The sequence below is a fragment of the Amphibalanus amphitrite genome, unplaced genomic scaffold (assembly GCF_019059575.1).
Source record: "Amphibalanus amphitrite isolate SeventyFive unplaced genomic scaffold, NRLGWU_Aamphi_draft 000138F_arrow, whole genome shotgun sequence".
In the NCBI taxonomy this organism is placed as follows: domain Eukaryota; kingdom Metazoa; phylum Arthropoda; class Thecostraca; order Balanomorpha; family Balanidae; genus Amphibalanus; species Amphibalanus amphitrite.
The window spans coordinates 680966-697928 of NW_024881633.1; the positions used below are offsets into that span (position 1 = coordinate 680966).

The 16963-nt window shown below is 51.5% G+C and overlaps 1 protein-coding gene across 5 annotated transcripts in view; it reads left to right on the plus strand.

Moving 5' to 3' along the window:
- LOC122382347 (synaptosomal-associated protein 25-like) overlaps nt 1-16963 on the plus strand; it is a 35973-nt gene that overhangs the window by 1977 nt on the left and 17033 nt on the right. For 4 of the 5 annotated variants that reach the window (XM_043367559.1, XM_043367557.1, XM_043367558.1 and 1 more), the window contains exons 2-3: nt 6103-6238; nt 13234-13275. In XM_043367559.1, coding sequence (XP_043223494.1) covers nt 6164-6238; nt 13234-13275 — 117 coding nt within the window. In that variant the 5' untranslated portion in view covers nt 6103-6163. Of the gene's footprint in view, nt 1-3432; nt 3546-6102; nt 6239-13233; nt 13276-16963 lie in introns of those variants that run through there. The other variant, XM_043367561.1, reaches the window with a different exon arrangement.

The window sequence follows — 16963 nt, forward strand, 5'->3', positions numbered from 1 at the left end:
ACTTCCCTTTTGTGTGGACATGAAATGCCTCCCCCTACAACACGGGTCAGCTGTTTTTTCACGTAAGCGTTTTGTTCACGTAAACGGCTCACTGAAGCGCACGGCTGTCCACCGTAAGATTCGGGGACACTTTTAAAAGAAGCACAATGTCCGCTCTAAAATGATCACAGGCTTGTGAACAGATTCCAGAGTGTCACGGTTGACTGCAATGAACAAAACGCACGAAAGGTCATGTTTTGGGCTGCCGTGGTCGACGGGCGTGTTTTCGTCTGCTGGTTCGCTTCCGGCTTATCAGTGACCGGGCCAGCTTATCTGAGGCTGCTCAGTGCCCAAGGAAGAATTCTGGCCTCATGTGCCTGGCGGGCTTCAAAGACAAGGCCGCTGGTTTCAGTAGGACGGCGCTGAAGTGACATAACGGCGGCTGGGCGCCAGTGGTTGGATGGCAACTTTGACAGACGAGTGATCAGCCGTCTCACGGCCGTGGCCAGCTCGGAGCCGATCTCTCGCCGATGGACTTCTGATTTTGGGCAGTTGTCTTGGAGGCCCCAAGCAGAGAGACCCTTCCAGTGACCTTCATAGAGCTGCAGGTCACAGTGGAGAGGTTTGTTGCAATGCTGTGCGCGGAGGATGTGAAGCGCGTGGTGCACCATTTGCGTCAGCGGGCCGAAATCTGTGTCCGAAAGCGAGGCGACACAGTTCAAAATCGATGAAGGGTACCTAAATGCGAGTCATGTGTACAGAATTTCCCATGATTTGTTATTTCATTCGGGTATTGACAATAACTTTGTGATGTATATCACATGAACTATGGCTATTTTAAAAATAGCATTCATTATGAAAGACCCTGTAGCAGTTCATAAGTGCAAGGGCACTGCGGCCATTGCTGACTCGTTCGATCCCGAGGGGTTGTCGGCTGATAGGTACTACTGTGTGTCGCTAAGTCATGTGACACGTCATACCCGACTGGAAAAAATGCCTCCACTACGCTGAAGTTCTCGGCGGAGGTGATGCGCCGAAATTTCGGCGCAAGGGCTTATGCGCCGAAATTATTTTACCAAGCCATGCTTCATGCGCCGAAAATTTTCAAGGCTTACTGATGGCTGCAGGCTGTAGCCACGCACTTTTCGTCGAGGGGGGAGCTGGCGTGTGTGTGTGACTGTCTTCCAGTGACTACTGACGGTTGTTGGCACGGTCGACGGGATCGGACAGACAATAGACATCAGCAGGCCATGCGGGACCGAGCACCAGCGTTCGCTATCACAAAATCTCCTGACTCACAAACTCACTGGCATGTTCCATAACGTAACCTTTATTTTGTTGCCCGGCTCTGATCAGCAGTATGTGCCCAGCCGGTGACTGACGCCTGACGGGGCCTTCAACAGGCGTGGTGCAAGCACGGCCGATGGGATCGGGCAGATACCAGGCCACGCGGGACCAATTACCAGCGTCCGCTCGCAAACCACACGCCGGAAATACAGGAATCACAACGGTCAATACGCAAACGATAGCATACGTTATCTGAACTAGGGGATCCGACAAACCATAACCTCACTCTCGATCGGTGAACTGTTCCCGCCGTGGGAGAGTCACAATCAGGTTCACTGAACATGACTTAAATACCCTGAGACGAACACGAGACAAGATAAGTGATATTTAAGATGTTTAACTTCCGAAGACATTTAACCCTCGCCGGCCGAGGGGGGTTGGTGCCACCCCCTGACGGGTTTTTCGCGACTGCTCCGGAGCCGTTTGCGATAGAGAGATAGAGAAAACCGTCGATTTACGCCGAAGTACGCCGAAAATTTCGGCGCAAGCCGTCGATTTACGCCGAAGTACGCCGAAAAATTTCGGCGCAAACGCCCAACTACGCTCGAGTTCTCGACGAAAGCGTGCATTTTTTCCAGTCGGGACGTCATATACCCGTCGTAATTACGGCCGTAAAGAGTCTCGGATGACTGTGACCGATTGCAGTGTCACGTGATAGCAGCAAGAGCTACGTCGTTATCGCGCTCTGTTCTCACGCAGAAGAACACTGAGACAGCTCGCCTGTGTCTTAGACCATCTATAGACCTGTGCCTGTCGCCACTAGGTAATATCTGTCGGACGTCACTGAACAATTTGTTGATGTCACCTGGTAACTTTCTGTCGACTCGAGTAGCGGTAATAGGGATCCTCCACTCGACTGCCGTCAGGCAGTGCAGTGTGATACCGGTTGGCTGCAGTTTGGGCTGTTTTTCCTACATTGCCAAGTAACTACCTACCACTTTCATCACGCACTTTCTTTTTTTTTACCATGCAGTCACAAGCCACGCTGCCACATGATGGGTCCGCAGATGTAGATACAATACAGCCCCTGCATGTGCAATATTCTATGAGCGAGCGGGCGTGGCTGTGATGGCGCGCGGGCGGTGCCATTTGCCGTGGCCGCGGGCGCCGCCCCACAGCTGGCACCCCTGCACGTGTCGCTGCCCGCCGAATGCCGATCCTCTGAAGGGTCTGGGCCGCCGATGAATTGGTGAATGGGCGCCGAACAGGTGTCGGTCGACTGCTCCCGAAGTGGGCAGCGGTAAGACCGGACCTCTCCTAACGCCACGTTGGCTCAGCCTGGGCAACCGTGCTGGAAGCATCACTGGGAGGTCGCGAAAGTTATATTTGCATTGCTCAGAATGCTCAGTCAAATGCACTCTTGTTCCGGTGGGCGTAGTTAATACATGCTACAAAAGACTATTGATACGAAACCGAAACTGACTTGGGTAATTGCCCATCACACGACAGGATACTGAGGAAAAACTCCGAATTTATTCACAAGAAAATTGGTCGATTCGTATCTGTACATAAATCGGAAGTTTTTGCATTCTTCTGTATCTCCCAGAGGTCATTTGGAAGGGTCTGGCATACGCTTTTATGGTAGGCATTTTCACATAGTGCCATCTAAAGACGTTTATATGGAAATTCTTGTCATCTGTGGGTCTCAATGGTAGCTACGGGAATTGCCAAGCCTGCTTGAATTGCAAACCAAATGCTCGCTCCCCTTGGATGACTTGCTCAGTTAAGCATGTCTTTCTTTCGTTTGGGATGTTAGTGGTACCTAAGTAGCTATCCGATCGCAGCTTGTGTGATTTGATTCTTTTCAATAGCGTATCTGTTTTGCCTTGGAAACGGATAAAACTTTATTACGGCTTGCCAAATGGCTCGTACCACTGTGCGTTTTTTCCTAGGTCATCCCGATATGACCTCTGACCTCGCTCGTGGCTGACCTGACCCGACCTCTGAGTGCCGACTGATGCACGTGCCGTTGCGGACGCCGGCGTTCTGTTCCGCTGCCGGTTCGTCGGCTCTTTGTTCTCGGGGTGGGCGGCGGCGGCGGCGGCGGCGGGTGCCGTATTGATTGGGCGGCGGCGGCAGCGACGGTGGCGGTGGCGGCGGCAGTCGGAGCGCAGAGCGGTACCTGGCTGCCGCCGCCGCCGCCGCCGCTGCCGCTGGTGAACGCGCGCGACACGGGCGCTCAGTGTCGCCGCACTGCGCTGCCGTCGGCCCCGGGTCAGGTCAGTGCACAGGGCACATTTCGGCATACCCACCGGTCGCAGGGTAGGTCACAGCCTAGAGCATCCTTCGGCCACAGTTCGAGTGAGGTCGAATCAGTACACAATATTCTAGACTACAACGATCGACCATAGGTCAGGTCAGCGCACAGTCGAGAACACCTACCGTCAACAGGTCAAGTCAGGTCAGGTCAGCGCTCATTCTAGCCCAACCATCGGCCAAATGTCAATCTATATGCGATACACAGTCTAGTACACCCACCAGCCACAGTTCAGACCAGTACATTGGTCTGGGTGAGTACCCTGGTGAGTCGCCGGTGCTGAACCCGTCCAGAGGACAGGCCGACCAGCCCTCCCCCCTCCCAATCAGTTACCGCACCCGGCTACGGGGTTGCTCTTACGGGCAATCCCGTATGGGGTAAAGTTGCCTGTCCAGCCCGGAACAGGGGACTGAGACGTGGAGGAAAAGGATGTGCAGCACTGAGGATAGAACAGAGGGAACGGAGGGTACGAGCAATCTTTTTTGGTGCGTCACTACTACTAGCTACAATTTTAAATGTGTTTTGGTAAGAGTAGCCGTGCCAAACCATTTGGCTTATGAGCTATATTATCGAACCCTGCCTTTATTAGATCATTAGTAGATCACACGCCGCTCCAGTAATTTTATCCATCGTTGAGAACCCTCGGTTTCTTCAAGCGGTCTGATTTCCAGCTCGGTTGGCGTTGGAGGGTTATTCTGGCTCTGACTGCGTCACGGGTCTGGTTTAAGACCATCGCCGCCAGCCGCAGAGGCGGATAGCGTTCTCAGCCGGCTGCAAGTTCGTCAAGTTGTGTGCCCAACGCCCCGGACCTCTCCAAGGAGCTGCCTGAAACGGGAAGGTCAGAACGGTGACCTTTGGTGGGTTCTGGAGGGCGCTCGGCGTCTGAGATCTTAAAGACGGCGTCCATTAGGTTCGCTGCGTTGGTTTAGCTTTCTTGTTCTTTTTATTTTGGATATCGGTACTTACATATTCTTCTTGGTCAGAAACGATGAATGAAGTGAGAATGATTGATGACTCGTAGTGTGAAACCATTGGAGCGCAAAGCCGCAGACCTCGGATTGCGGAAGCATTAGATGTAACTATACTGTCAGTCTGTTGGTGCCCTAATGCATTTATTATTCAGTGCATTGTCCATGCCTTCGCTTTATTTCGCTCCACTAATTGTGGGGAGCTTGACAGCTGGTGAATCCCAACTTCTTTCTCAGCCCTTCTTGCGTTGCCCCAAGCAGGTCTGACATAGTGATGGCTACTGGCCAGGGCTGGGGTCGGTGTACGCCGTTTTTGCAGGGTGCCGTGGGCCGCCAACTCGGGTCGAGCAAAATCACCGCCTAGCTCTGCAGCTCTGTGGGGAAATCAGAGTCGACTGTGGCTTGTTTTATTCAATTCTCCGACTGTGTTGGCTGTCCGGAGAATTCCTTTCGACAGCTAGCTCGCTTCTAGCGGGCTTCGTTTCCAGCCACCTTCAAGCACCATCTTTTTCAGAGTCTGGATTGCGCTTTAATTTTTTGTTCCTCCGTCGCCTGTTGTTGCCGATTCACCAATCTTGACTTTTGTTCGCTGTTGCACCAGCGTAGACTAAACTCGACCCATCTTCCAATTGTTCATGGTTTGGGCTGCAGGGATTGTCTCCAGCTAACTCTAGCGGTCCCTCTCCTCACCGTCCCTGACCCAATGTTACCGCACCCTGCACGCTGGGAGAGCCGGCTCAGCTGGCCACTGCCCCGGACGGGCTCTCAGGCGCGCTCATGCGTCCACCGAAGCCCGGTCGGTGCCAGTTCGTTGACTCTCAATCGCAGCGGACCTCAGTTCGTTCCGCGAATACCGACTTATCAAAAGGCTGGAGCGGTGCTCATTCAGAGCTGAAAGCTTTAGAAGAGTTCACCCCGAAAACGTAAACTTGCGGCCAAACTTGGAACGGTTTCGTTTTAGAATTTTAATCTCGCGTGAGCTTTGAGTTGCTGTACCCATTGAAATTGGTGCTTGTGTAACTGCGTAACAGCGCTAGAATATGATCCATGCAACAATTGCCCATGACCAGTTTACTCACTCTGCCGGCTGCCCAGCTGCATCTCTCTCTCTCTCTCTCTCTCTCTCTCTCTCTCTCTCTCTCTCTCTCTCTCTCTCTCTCTCTCTCTCTCTCTCTCTCTCGCTCTCTCTCGCTCTCTCGCTCTCTCGCTCTCTCGCTCTCGCTCTCTCTCGCTCTCGCTCTCGCTCTCGCTCTCGCTCTCGCTCTCGCTCTCGCTCTCGCTCTCGCTCTCGCTCTCGCTCTCTCTCTCTCTCTCTCTCTCTCTCTCTCTCTCTCTCTCTCTCTCTCTCTCTCTCTCTCTCTCCTCTCCCCTATGCTAGCCTGACTTTCCCTTCCTAATCTGACTCGAAAGTCGAACCCTGACTGATGACTCTCAGTCAGACTCTCCCAGTGCTCATCCCTGGTCTGACTCTCCCCGTCACTCAGTCTGATGCTCCCCATTCTCCCTCTCCCTACTCCCTCACTCTGACTCTCTCCCCCTCTGCCTCCACAGCCGGTGTCTCTCGTGACCGCCGCCTCTACCACCGCTTCGACCGCCGCTCCCTCTACCAGACATGGCCGCCGACGCTGAACAGCCGCGCTCGGAGCTGGAGCAGCTCCAGCAAAAGGCCAACCAGGTCACAGATGAGGTGAGTGACGTAACGGTGACCCCGCTCAGGTCATGGGTGGGGTCGGGGATGGTGATGACCTCGGCTAGGTCACGGGCGAGGTGAGTGTGCAGTGACCACGCTCAGGTCACTAGAAAGATCAAAATTGTGATGACCCTTGACCTCGCTCAGGTCAAAGATAATATCAGTGGCGCGACGTCTTTTATTCTGTCTGGGACTCATTGACTGCTGAGCTGGTCCTTGAAATGGGACGCAGTCCAGGGTCTGATACGAGCGCTATGCTACCAACTATTTCACATGGGTGTCGTTCCACTTTGAAGCTATTTGTCAAGTGGAATTGTTAAAATGTGGTCTCGTTTCGCGGAAACGAATCAGTCTTATGATTTCAAAGACAGCGCGTGAATAAGAGAACAGTGTAATCAATAACAGGCGGCTCGCTGTGGCAGGCCGGTCTGCCGCCCTCTTCTATTTATACCACCTAGCCTGTTACATTCACGTGATAGGACAGGGCATTTTTGCCTCATAGAAAGAGAAGTCCTTTCCCTTTATTGTACACTTGCTAAAACGCAATTTTCTTTCACAGAAGCTGCAGTCAAATCCAGCATGTGACACTGTAGTGTCCTCCCACTTGCTTCCACAGGTCCTTCACAACAGTATTCCGTTTCGGCTATATATTCTTGCAGACGACAGCTTCAATCCAATGCCAGACAGCGACTGCCCCGACGAGTCCCCAAAACACCCGACATCAGCTCGCAGATGCCACTCGGGAACATAAACACTCCAGGAAAGTCTTAACCGTGCCAGAAACGTAACGCTTAAAGTACTGCCAAACACTACCTACAGACACTAAATTAGGTACTAATCGCCAGCTGCTTTTGGGTCGTGCTGTTTACGCTGTCACAGCAGCCAGCATCCCTGTACTTCCCCGAGATCGCACACTCCCCAGTCCCCACACTGCCGGGTCCATTTGTCGTTAGCTGCGGCCGGTATGGATGGCTGCGGTGAGGGGCGGTGGCAGTAACGCGCGTGGTCCCGCCCGCCGCCCGCCCGCCGGCAGGTCGGTGCCGGGTGGTGGCGGCAATGTGACAGAGTCTCAAACCATATCTCACACAGGAGGACCATACCTCACCTAGCCAACCTCGTCAACGCCCACGGATATATAACGCCGGATGTTTGTAGTTCAGTTTTTGTAACTGCGACAGGAATTTAAATCGTGATGTCGTTAATAACCTGCAAACTTCCGGTACAGGTTTCTAGTAGTACGGTAGTACCTATTCGTTTTATCAAAGACAATTTTCGAAAACAATTACTGTATAATTTATGGTCGGTATCATCGTATGCCTTCCCTGTGACCCCTGTGACTGAGAAGGTTGGCATCTCTCTGGCAAACATTCACCAGCAGGGTCGGCTATTCCCCTTTGTTGGCATACGTCTTGTCATCTCCTCAGCTCTTAGGTCACTCAGCTGTCACCTCTGCATACAGAGGTGACACACTCAGCTGTCACCCTCCCCCTGTGACCCCTCTCTTCATACTCACACCCGACCCCTGTGAGGATCCCCTTCCAGAGTGCTGGGTGTACGGACGCCCCGCAGGAGGGCCTCATCCGTGAGTCGGCGTCACGATCGGCCGTGACGGACACACGCGTCCCGTTCCGTCACGCAGACCAGGCTCGTTACGCCGTCTGAATAAGTAACGCGGCGCTCTGCGCCCGTGGCCCGGTAATGGGGACGTATTGATTCCCGGGCCGCCAATAGCGTTAATGCTGGGCGTCGCAGCGAGCAGCGGCACTGGCCGCAGGGTGGGGCCGGCCGAATATTGGCACGGCTCTGCGGCCGGCCGCGCGCCGTCAACTGACCCAAATGGACGACCGGGGACCCTGTGGGAATAGGTGGGGTCAGGGTCTGTGAAGGTGATGGGTCGTTTTTAGGTGGAATGCTGCTTTATGAATGCCGACCTTTTGAAGGGATGTAACGTGAGTTGTAGTCAACTTGCTACAAAATGGTTTATGCACGGCCACGACTGGATCAGATGAAACTTAGGGTGAAGATGTATGATATTGATCGGCAGCTGCTGACTGAGCTAACAGAATGCTACCTGGGTGAACTGAAACACTGAGAATTGAGAGCCAACTGAGCTAGCCGGAACTGTGAGAACGGAGCCTGTGGTTCTCCCCCGTGCCCTGATCGCAAGAGATAGACGGACCGGGACGGACGAATGGGCCGATGGAGGGGAAAAGAAACCGTGTAGATGGGCGTGGAAACACATCTAGGAAATATCTAGGAAACACGACCGAACAGTGTGCAGAATAGGGTGACTTACTGGCGACCGTATATATCCTGACAGCACTGGAAATGTCGTCGGCATGGACCATCAACCAATACGAAACTTGAAGGTCATCAAAATGTCAGTGACGCCATTTGGGAATTGGATCCATCGGGTATTTGAAGATCAAACCATCCGACGTGTTCTTCAAAGCATCTAGGAAATCGTATCTTCAGGCCATTTTATTTGACATACGCTGCGAGCGTTTCGCTGAGATATGAGAGGCTACGTAAGAACGCTGGCGTTTCCTACGCTTGAGTCACGCTTTGGGCGATTATGTCTGTTAGACACTGGACAGAGTACACGGATTAGCAGGAAAACTCGTTCGCTGGACAGGAAAACCGGGTGCCTGCCATTTCTCCCGGCGCGTTCCGTTATTGGTGCCCGCTGTCTGTAAGCCGGCCACAAACACCTGTGTTCCGTAACTGTCGGCTGCTCACCGCCATGGCAGCATGCACAATGTGAACCGTCCGTAACCGTGGACCTAAGCGGTGCTCGCTGGTCGGGTGATAATCAGACTTATTGTGTCGTCTACCTACTTGTGTCACTTAAATACACTATTTCTACTTTACATTTGCGCGCTCGCATATCATTTGTTCCCTTTACTTGGTGGCCTATTCTTTGGTTCGTCCAGTCCTGTTCTGAAGCTCTGATTGATCTTTTTCTGTTCGTATGCCGGTTGCAGCCGACATCCGTGGGACAATGTGGTCGATGGACTGCAGTGCCGATAATCTCCGAACTGCTCTGCTGCTGAGATCAGACGGGCTGGAACGAAACGGACGGCGTTATGGAAACGGCACTTGAGCTTTCTTAGAATGGACGATTTTTTAGTGCCGTACTGCTATTTATGACATTTGGTGGTATGCTGATGATATCGATGCTGGAAAATTTATATCCGAATTAATAAACTGATTCCTGGCAATGCCAATGTGTAATGCCATTCTGCGGGCAAACTGCGTGCAAAGCATTCCGCATCATCGACAGGTCACTGAAGCTTATATTCAGCCATTGCTGATGAAATCTATTTACGGCACCCGATAAGCCTGGAGCCACAAATGACCTTTATGCCGCATGGCTTTTAGATCGGATGGCTCATCACGGCTGTCGTCAGAAATCACAGTCTAGTATATTTCATAGCCTCATGTGCAATGCATCATCTTTTACGTAAGACACCCGATCCCTATTTGCTGTCGTGAATTGACGCGACGGGTTGCCGAGAGCCTCATTGGTTTTAGTGTGTGTCGGCGTGGACGTCTATTATTACTGCAGTCTGACCTTTGCTATTTAACCCGCGACTCCCACGCTATCGTTGTGAGTTCCCGTCAAGTTCGTTCTCGGTAAATCGCCCGGTGCGTCTCAATACAACTGACATTCGCATTAGATCCTCCCACATGGCTTGGTTTTTCGTTATCCTTGCGCTTCGCTTCTCAATCAGAGGTCTTCGAACGACAGATATACGCACACAGCTCATCACGCTAAGTTTGGAGTCTTTGCGTCATTGCTTTTTGCTATCGTAGCTCCATAAGAACAAAGCCGGCGGCTGAGACCGTCATCCCGCGTCATTCCTGGTCGGTAGTTGGGCGTCATATTGATCTAGGTTGCTGATGACGCCAGTGGCGGCGGCAGTACGGATCAACGCGTCATTGGCGGCTGATATTGCCCGCTCCGCTGGTCTCTCGCGGCGCTTCGCACTTTCATCTGCTGCCGCGAATGATTGCCTTCTACTCGGTCTTAGCAATGCAACGGCCGTGATTGATTGCTGGGTACTCTGATAGCTGCTCGCATTGCGTCGAGAGCCGAACGGAATCGGTATCCTTGTATAGGTATGTTTAGTTTGTATGCTAATAAGTAAGATATATCATTTGCATGTTAGTTCAGTATAAAATTTGGTTAGCCTTTCTCATACTGCAAGAAAGAGTAACATCAATCATTTACATCGCAGCTGATCGCCAGCTTCAGTTTCTCATACTGTCTACAGTGTAACTTTCCACTTCCCAGCTAAATTCCAAACTGCGCAGCTTGTGTGCTTAAATAGACCCATTGTTACTCAAAGATTTGCATCATCCCATAATCCCAAAGTATACATCGCCGGCTTGGTGGGTTACTAACAAGTCTCCAGCTCGTATCCTGTTCTGTTAATTTGGAGCCGTTTCTGGGAAGTGGAACGGCTGCTCTGAGCCCGTTTTACCATGTGTGGAGCGCGGCGGGCGGGCGGGCGGGCGGTCTGGGCGGGCTCCCACCCGGTATTGATCGCACTGTGAGGAGTGGGTCTCGGACGGAGACCGGACGAACCGGGACAGGGCGGTCGGACGCCTGCAGGGGAACGGAACGGAACGACACGAAACGGAATTAACCGGATCCGGACGGTCAGACGCCGACAGAACGGAACGGAACGACTTGGAATGGAGCGAAATGGAACGGGTGGCCGGCCGGGTTGGGGCGCCAGACGCTGCTCCCCGATGGAACGAAACGGAAGGACACGAGACAACATATGTAGAACGACACGAAACAGAACATCCGTGCAGTCGGAAGTCCCTACAGAACACAACGGAAGGGACTCACGGCACCGTACGAGTTCCTATGATACTGTCGGACGAAAATGTCACCGATTCTGTGACCTCTCCCGACATCCGACCGCGTCTCACGGCGCCGGATGTATGACGTCATAGCGCCGACCCGGCCGGGTGACGTCACTCGGCGGTGTCTAGCCGGATGTGACGTCAGAGTTAGACTGGTGCGCTCGGCGACCTTATCTGGCTGAATGGCCGCCGAGTTGGGATGGTTTCGATCGGTGGCGCGGCAGGCAGGTCCGGGACGTTAAAGTTATGTCATGCCGTGATCCCGGGATACCATGATCCCGCTATTCCGTGATAGCGCAATCCCGTGATCCTGTGCGGGTGCCGTGATGCAGTAAATAGCCAACGCTGATAACGGTGGACAGGTGGAATGTTTACCGTTTTACCACAGCCAGTGGAAGGCATACTGGCTGCCGTGATCCTGTTGTCTGGAATAATGTCTACAGGGGTTGGATTGGATGATTGCCTCACCAACCAGCAGTCAGTCGGCCCCAAAAACCCACCAAACAGACATAATGGATGTAGAGATGATGAGCAGTAGGTATAGAAAAGATAACCAGGTTTTTGATATCCTTCTTTTGTTCATAGATATCGATATTTATGGATATCAATTTTATAGTTTTTTTTTCTCCGGTTTATATGGACCTGAGCATAGTTCCTCGCAGTTTCATTAAATTGGACTTGAACAACCAACTGCTTGATACACGGCAATGTTTGATGTTATTTTTTAAAAGTAGGGGAGAGTGGGGTAATTTGGCCGGTGGTGTAAATTGGCCGCCCCCACCTGTACGAAAGCTGATAAAAGTGAATGAAATAACTTTAGTCTCTATTCATTTGTCATCGTCAGAACATACTCCAGAACAAATGTCAAAACTTTCCCCCTATTAGTTTTATTCAAAATTAATAAAACGTGAATTTCGTTAGAAAATGATAACTTTTACTTCCGTTTAAAAATTTGTATAACATGTAGTATTTGGGTTGTAAACGAATTCCAACATTATAGCGCCATTCTTGAGGGTGTTCAGCGGTGCCAAGAGCAATTTCATCTAGTTCTGTACAGCCATGACGACTTTATAGACAAAAATTTTCAGAATGGCAATGTGGGGTTATTTGGCCGGGACTAGCGGGGCAACTTGGCCGGTGCGCTCAGAGTCACTATGCTGGGACGGCACAGTTGTCATGGTCAATTATACCATAAAGGACATAATTCATGACCAACTTTGACTACCTTGATGCCATATTTCCTATTGGACAGCTGTAAGGGCATGTGACGTCATCAAAGGTTACCTAACGCTTTTTTGCTAATAAATACTTACAGAAAAAAGATACAGCCGCGCAAATGGTCTCATTGTGTTCAGCTCGTCAAGGCGCATCGAATGATATACGTGATGACCTTGAACTCACGTAACCTTGAGGTCAAGCGACCTGAGGTAACGTGACCTGAAGCCAACCTTTGACCTTGACCTCTCGAGGTCAACACATACATGTTTCGATGCGGAATGACGAGAGAATTACGATGGTACTTTTAGTTTTGGCCTAGCTTGATTACTTCAAAAGCTATTCGTAAAAAACTGTCATCGCATCTAGAGCCGCTATTTTGACTATTTTCGACCCCTGTGACGGCTGAGTCAACCTCCAAAATGCTTCAAGTGCGTCGTAGGACATGCGTCATTGCTGAATGTGAAGCTGACTCGCCTATAACAAAAATCATGGCCTGAAACTAACACCGGCCAAATTGCCCCACACCCCCGGCCAAATAACCCTGCTAGTGGGGCAATTTGGCCGCTTTGCAGACCTTTGTAATACGTCACAATTTCAATATAAGTAGTTACTCTATCATTTCAAGTTTACTGTCCAGGAAAGTAAAATGTATGCCACACCTGGCAGCGTTGAGAAAATGCAGAAATGTGTTGTCGATTTTTAGTTACATCGATTTCTAAAAAAAGCGGCCAAATTACCCCACTCTCCCCTACTTTCACGAAGGAACACGTATGCCCGGGACGAGACCCAATTAGACTGAACTGAACTTGAAACACCGGTCTCTTTACCTCTGATTGCTCTCGTGTCCATCACTGTTTCACAGACCCATCTGACCTCTCTGCCCTTCTGTTTTCCAGTCGCTGGAGAGCACTCGGCGTATGCTGGCACTATGCGAGGAGGTAAGCCAGCCTCCATACCGTGAGCGTGCACCCCTTGTTGCACCCTCCCCCCTCACTGACGCGTGTGTGACGCCAACGGTCCCGTGTCGCTGCCACCGGCCGCCGACGCGTACTGAGAGTGGTCACCAGTTGCTGGGGCGGTAGCGGCAGCGCCTGGGGCAGTGGCGGTAGCGTCAGGGCCGGGGATGGCGCCGGACGATAGTGATTGTGCGACGAATGAGTCTGGCATGTCAGGGCGGTTGCTGGGGGAGGAGGGGGGATGGAAAGATCAGCAGACCGGGCAAGGTGGTTTGGACAGTGGGATTACATGTGCTGGGATGCTCGGATGGAATGCATTATGAATCTAACGGATTGTGTAAAGTGTGTGCTAGTTATTTGCTTATTGATGTTTGTCCTTCGTCAATCGCTTCTTATGTTTCTAGGGGTTTAGGCTTAACTAGTTCGTAGTCTAATTATACCTGCGTGGTGGCTATATTTCATTTTCGCATTTCCAACGCTCATCGTCTTTACCGCTCCCTGCTCGCGCTCAACCGCTCCGCGCTCGCGCTCAGCTCAGCGCAGCCGACGCCGCGGCCGGCCTGGGACGTGTCATACGTTATTCATGAGTGACTCACCGTCTCCAGCACTCTGCGGCCGGCGCCTGGACACTCAGCGGCCGGAGCCGGCGCTCTCTGAACATCTCAGCACGCGCATACCTATCTAGAAACACTTTTAGCCTGCTAAATGTCCGCTAATGGTTTTGACGTGTTCTTGGAACTCTGTTGCGCCGGACACCTTCAGTCACGAGATCGGCGCGTGACACTACGTCATACTTCACTTCTAGACGACTCCAGTACGATCGAGAGACTGTGACGTAGGCGACCAATCACGAGCGTTCGATTTGTGTTTAAAGAATCTTAAGCCAATAGCGAGCCGCCACGCAGGGTTAGAGGGCCACCGCCCTTAGAGTAGGAGAGTTCTGCTGAAGTCACCCGATCGGGGGGACTGGCAGAAGACCTAGAGCCATCATCGGCGTCGGACGTGCTCTCTCTCTCTCTCGCTCGAGGAGACCTCCGAGCTCCACAGCCGCTGGACACATACCATCTGCTCCGCGTGCTTGTGTAGAGAAGACCCCCAGCCTCAGACCACGCCGGACGTGTTTCTGCGTCGGTCTCGACCGACACTGTAGCTGACCACCTCGCTCTGTGTTGTGCTCGACAATACACCTGGACCGGCAGAGCATCTCTTCTGGTAAAGGGCTGACAACAACACCGGCGCGCCCCGCCCTGGGCACGAGAAACCGCCGTGTTACATTGGTGCCGTGACCCGGATCGAACCTGCCGAAGAAGCCGTCTTCTCACTTCCATCTTCTTCTTCGTGCGCCGACTCTTCAGTCCGAACTCTGCCGCTGACGAACTCTGCCGCTGACGAGCACCTATACAACGCTGCTGCGCTCCAGCTGCTACCAGCCAGCTCTCACGGCCACTACATCTGCCGATACTTCACAGTGAGCCGCTGAACAATAGCGCTCCAAAAGTGAGTACGCCAAAGCTCGGCACCGTTTATCTCCATCAGTGCCAGCTCAGCCAGCTCAAGGTACAAGTACCTGTACCAGTACCAGTCATAAAGGGCTCTGAAATCGAACTGTACCAGTCAGGCCCCAATCTGCCCGAGTTATACGGCAGCCATCTCAACCAGCGCTCGATCTAAGCCGCTGATAACTCCAACCGACCGTCTCTCGTCATCGAGACAAAGTTTAACAGGAAAGAGAGTTCAACTCGCGCTCTCCAACGAGGTCAACTGACGTCATCAGAGAGGTCAACCGACGCTCTTCTACGAGATCAACTTCATCACGCTTTTCTACGAGAACAACTTCATCGAGAGACTTCAAAGGCGCTCAACACCCAGCGCTACCGAACCAGACTCTTGCGCGTAATCGAAACAGTCCGCCCGACGCGTATAGTGAAAGTGATAGTGGAGTGATAGTTAACGAGTGAACAACCCATCTTCGGCGACGCCATCAAAGGTACGTCTCGACATCTCCCGAGTGGCACTGGATTTTAATTTTACTTTTGCAAACTGAAAAATTCAGCGTAACGTAAATGGTTCACTTTATGATTTTGTATTTTTGGCTCTCAATTGTATCAATCATGGCTCAATCCAACTCGTCCCGCCTACATGCTCCTGGTTCTGAATCCTCCAAATCCTCGGTGAAGGTAACAAGGAAAAATACCAGTGTTCCCCAACGCCAGCCAGCAAAGGACCGAGAGTTATTAAGAATAAACCCATTTGGCGACAAACTAGACTTATGGCGCGCAGAAATAAACAAAGCCGACCTCTTCGATCTAAGTCCTAGTGAGCGGGCCGAACGCCTAGAGCTACTATCAATTATCAATGAAAGGGACACTTATCTTGGACGTAAGGATCACGAAACCCAACAGCGACGAGTCAATCAAGCCCCCATTCAGCCGGAACCTAAATACCCAGACCTTGATAAACTCAGATTCGTGTAATCGCTCCGAAAAGCACTAATTTAGGCCCCTTGAATAATCCTACAAAACGAAATAAAAATGTAAACGGGCCGAACAGAATTAGTGCAATTGATGACTACGCCTGAAAGAGGACTACGATGTTGAGATAAGCCCTTATGATGTTGCAAGAATCTTTTTGGGAGGCATTTACCTAAGAAAGGAATGAAACTTGTATATTAATTGGTGACCGAGCGTGGTCAAGTCGCGCAAGGTAACTGATGTTGGTCTGCTTTTCTGAGTAAAGCCAACAAACGTATGAGACAGGTGCACTGCAAATTTTCAGAACCCTTCAGCAGCAATAGGTGACCCCACTGTAATCTCGCCACAGTTACCGGACAGTGGAGAGCATGGACGTTACCGCTGCCACAGAGGCTGCACGATTAGGTCTGAGGTCTCGAGCCTCTCGAAGGGTTGTGTACGACGGAACGTACACCAGAGCTGCGTAATATAAGAGACAAATGTCTATTTTTTATGAGTGCCCTGCAATCGAGAGACGAAGGTACAATCTGGAACTGATTGTCTGGCAGTTTAGCTAGCAATCCAAATGTCGTTGACGTTCAACAGCCATTTGCCGTGATGTAGCACCATGATTGAGGTGACTCATCGGATTGTTACTGGAAGCTTTCGAATACTTATTTTTTTTTTGCATTGATTTGGCTATCTCTAGCCCGATGTAATAAACGGCCGCTGTGGTAGAGACCATAGGTGTCACAACGGATGCATTGTGGATGGATGTTTTTGAGAATGAATGCTGCTGCTGATAATAACAAACACGCCTATGATTACTAAAGGCCCTCTCCTTGACTGTTACTATGCTTTTGCGCTAACCACTACTGCTCTCGCTTTATGGCTACAAACCGTTCCTTCCTTGGTCCTGCCAGCTTCCACTTCTCGAGACTATCACGAGCCAGCTATAACTTGACGAGTGTCACATTGTGCTCGGCTCACTAGCAGAGCCGGCACGTGGTAACTGTAAACGATGCACCGGCATCACTCAGCGCTCAGTCTAGTGCCACAACGGATATGCCGTGACGGGCCACGTATGGCCAGGCGTGAGGTCTCTTTGTTCCTCTTTCCCCAGTGTGCGTGCAAGTGCAAGTGTTTGTGTATGCACGGCGCCGAGCCTGCATCACAATGGACCGAGGAACTATCCGAATCACCGTATGATTCAGTGTTCC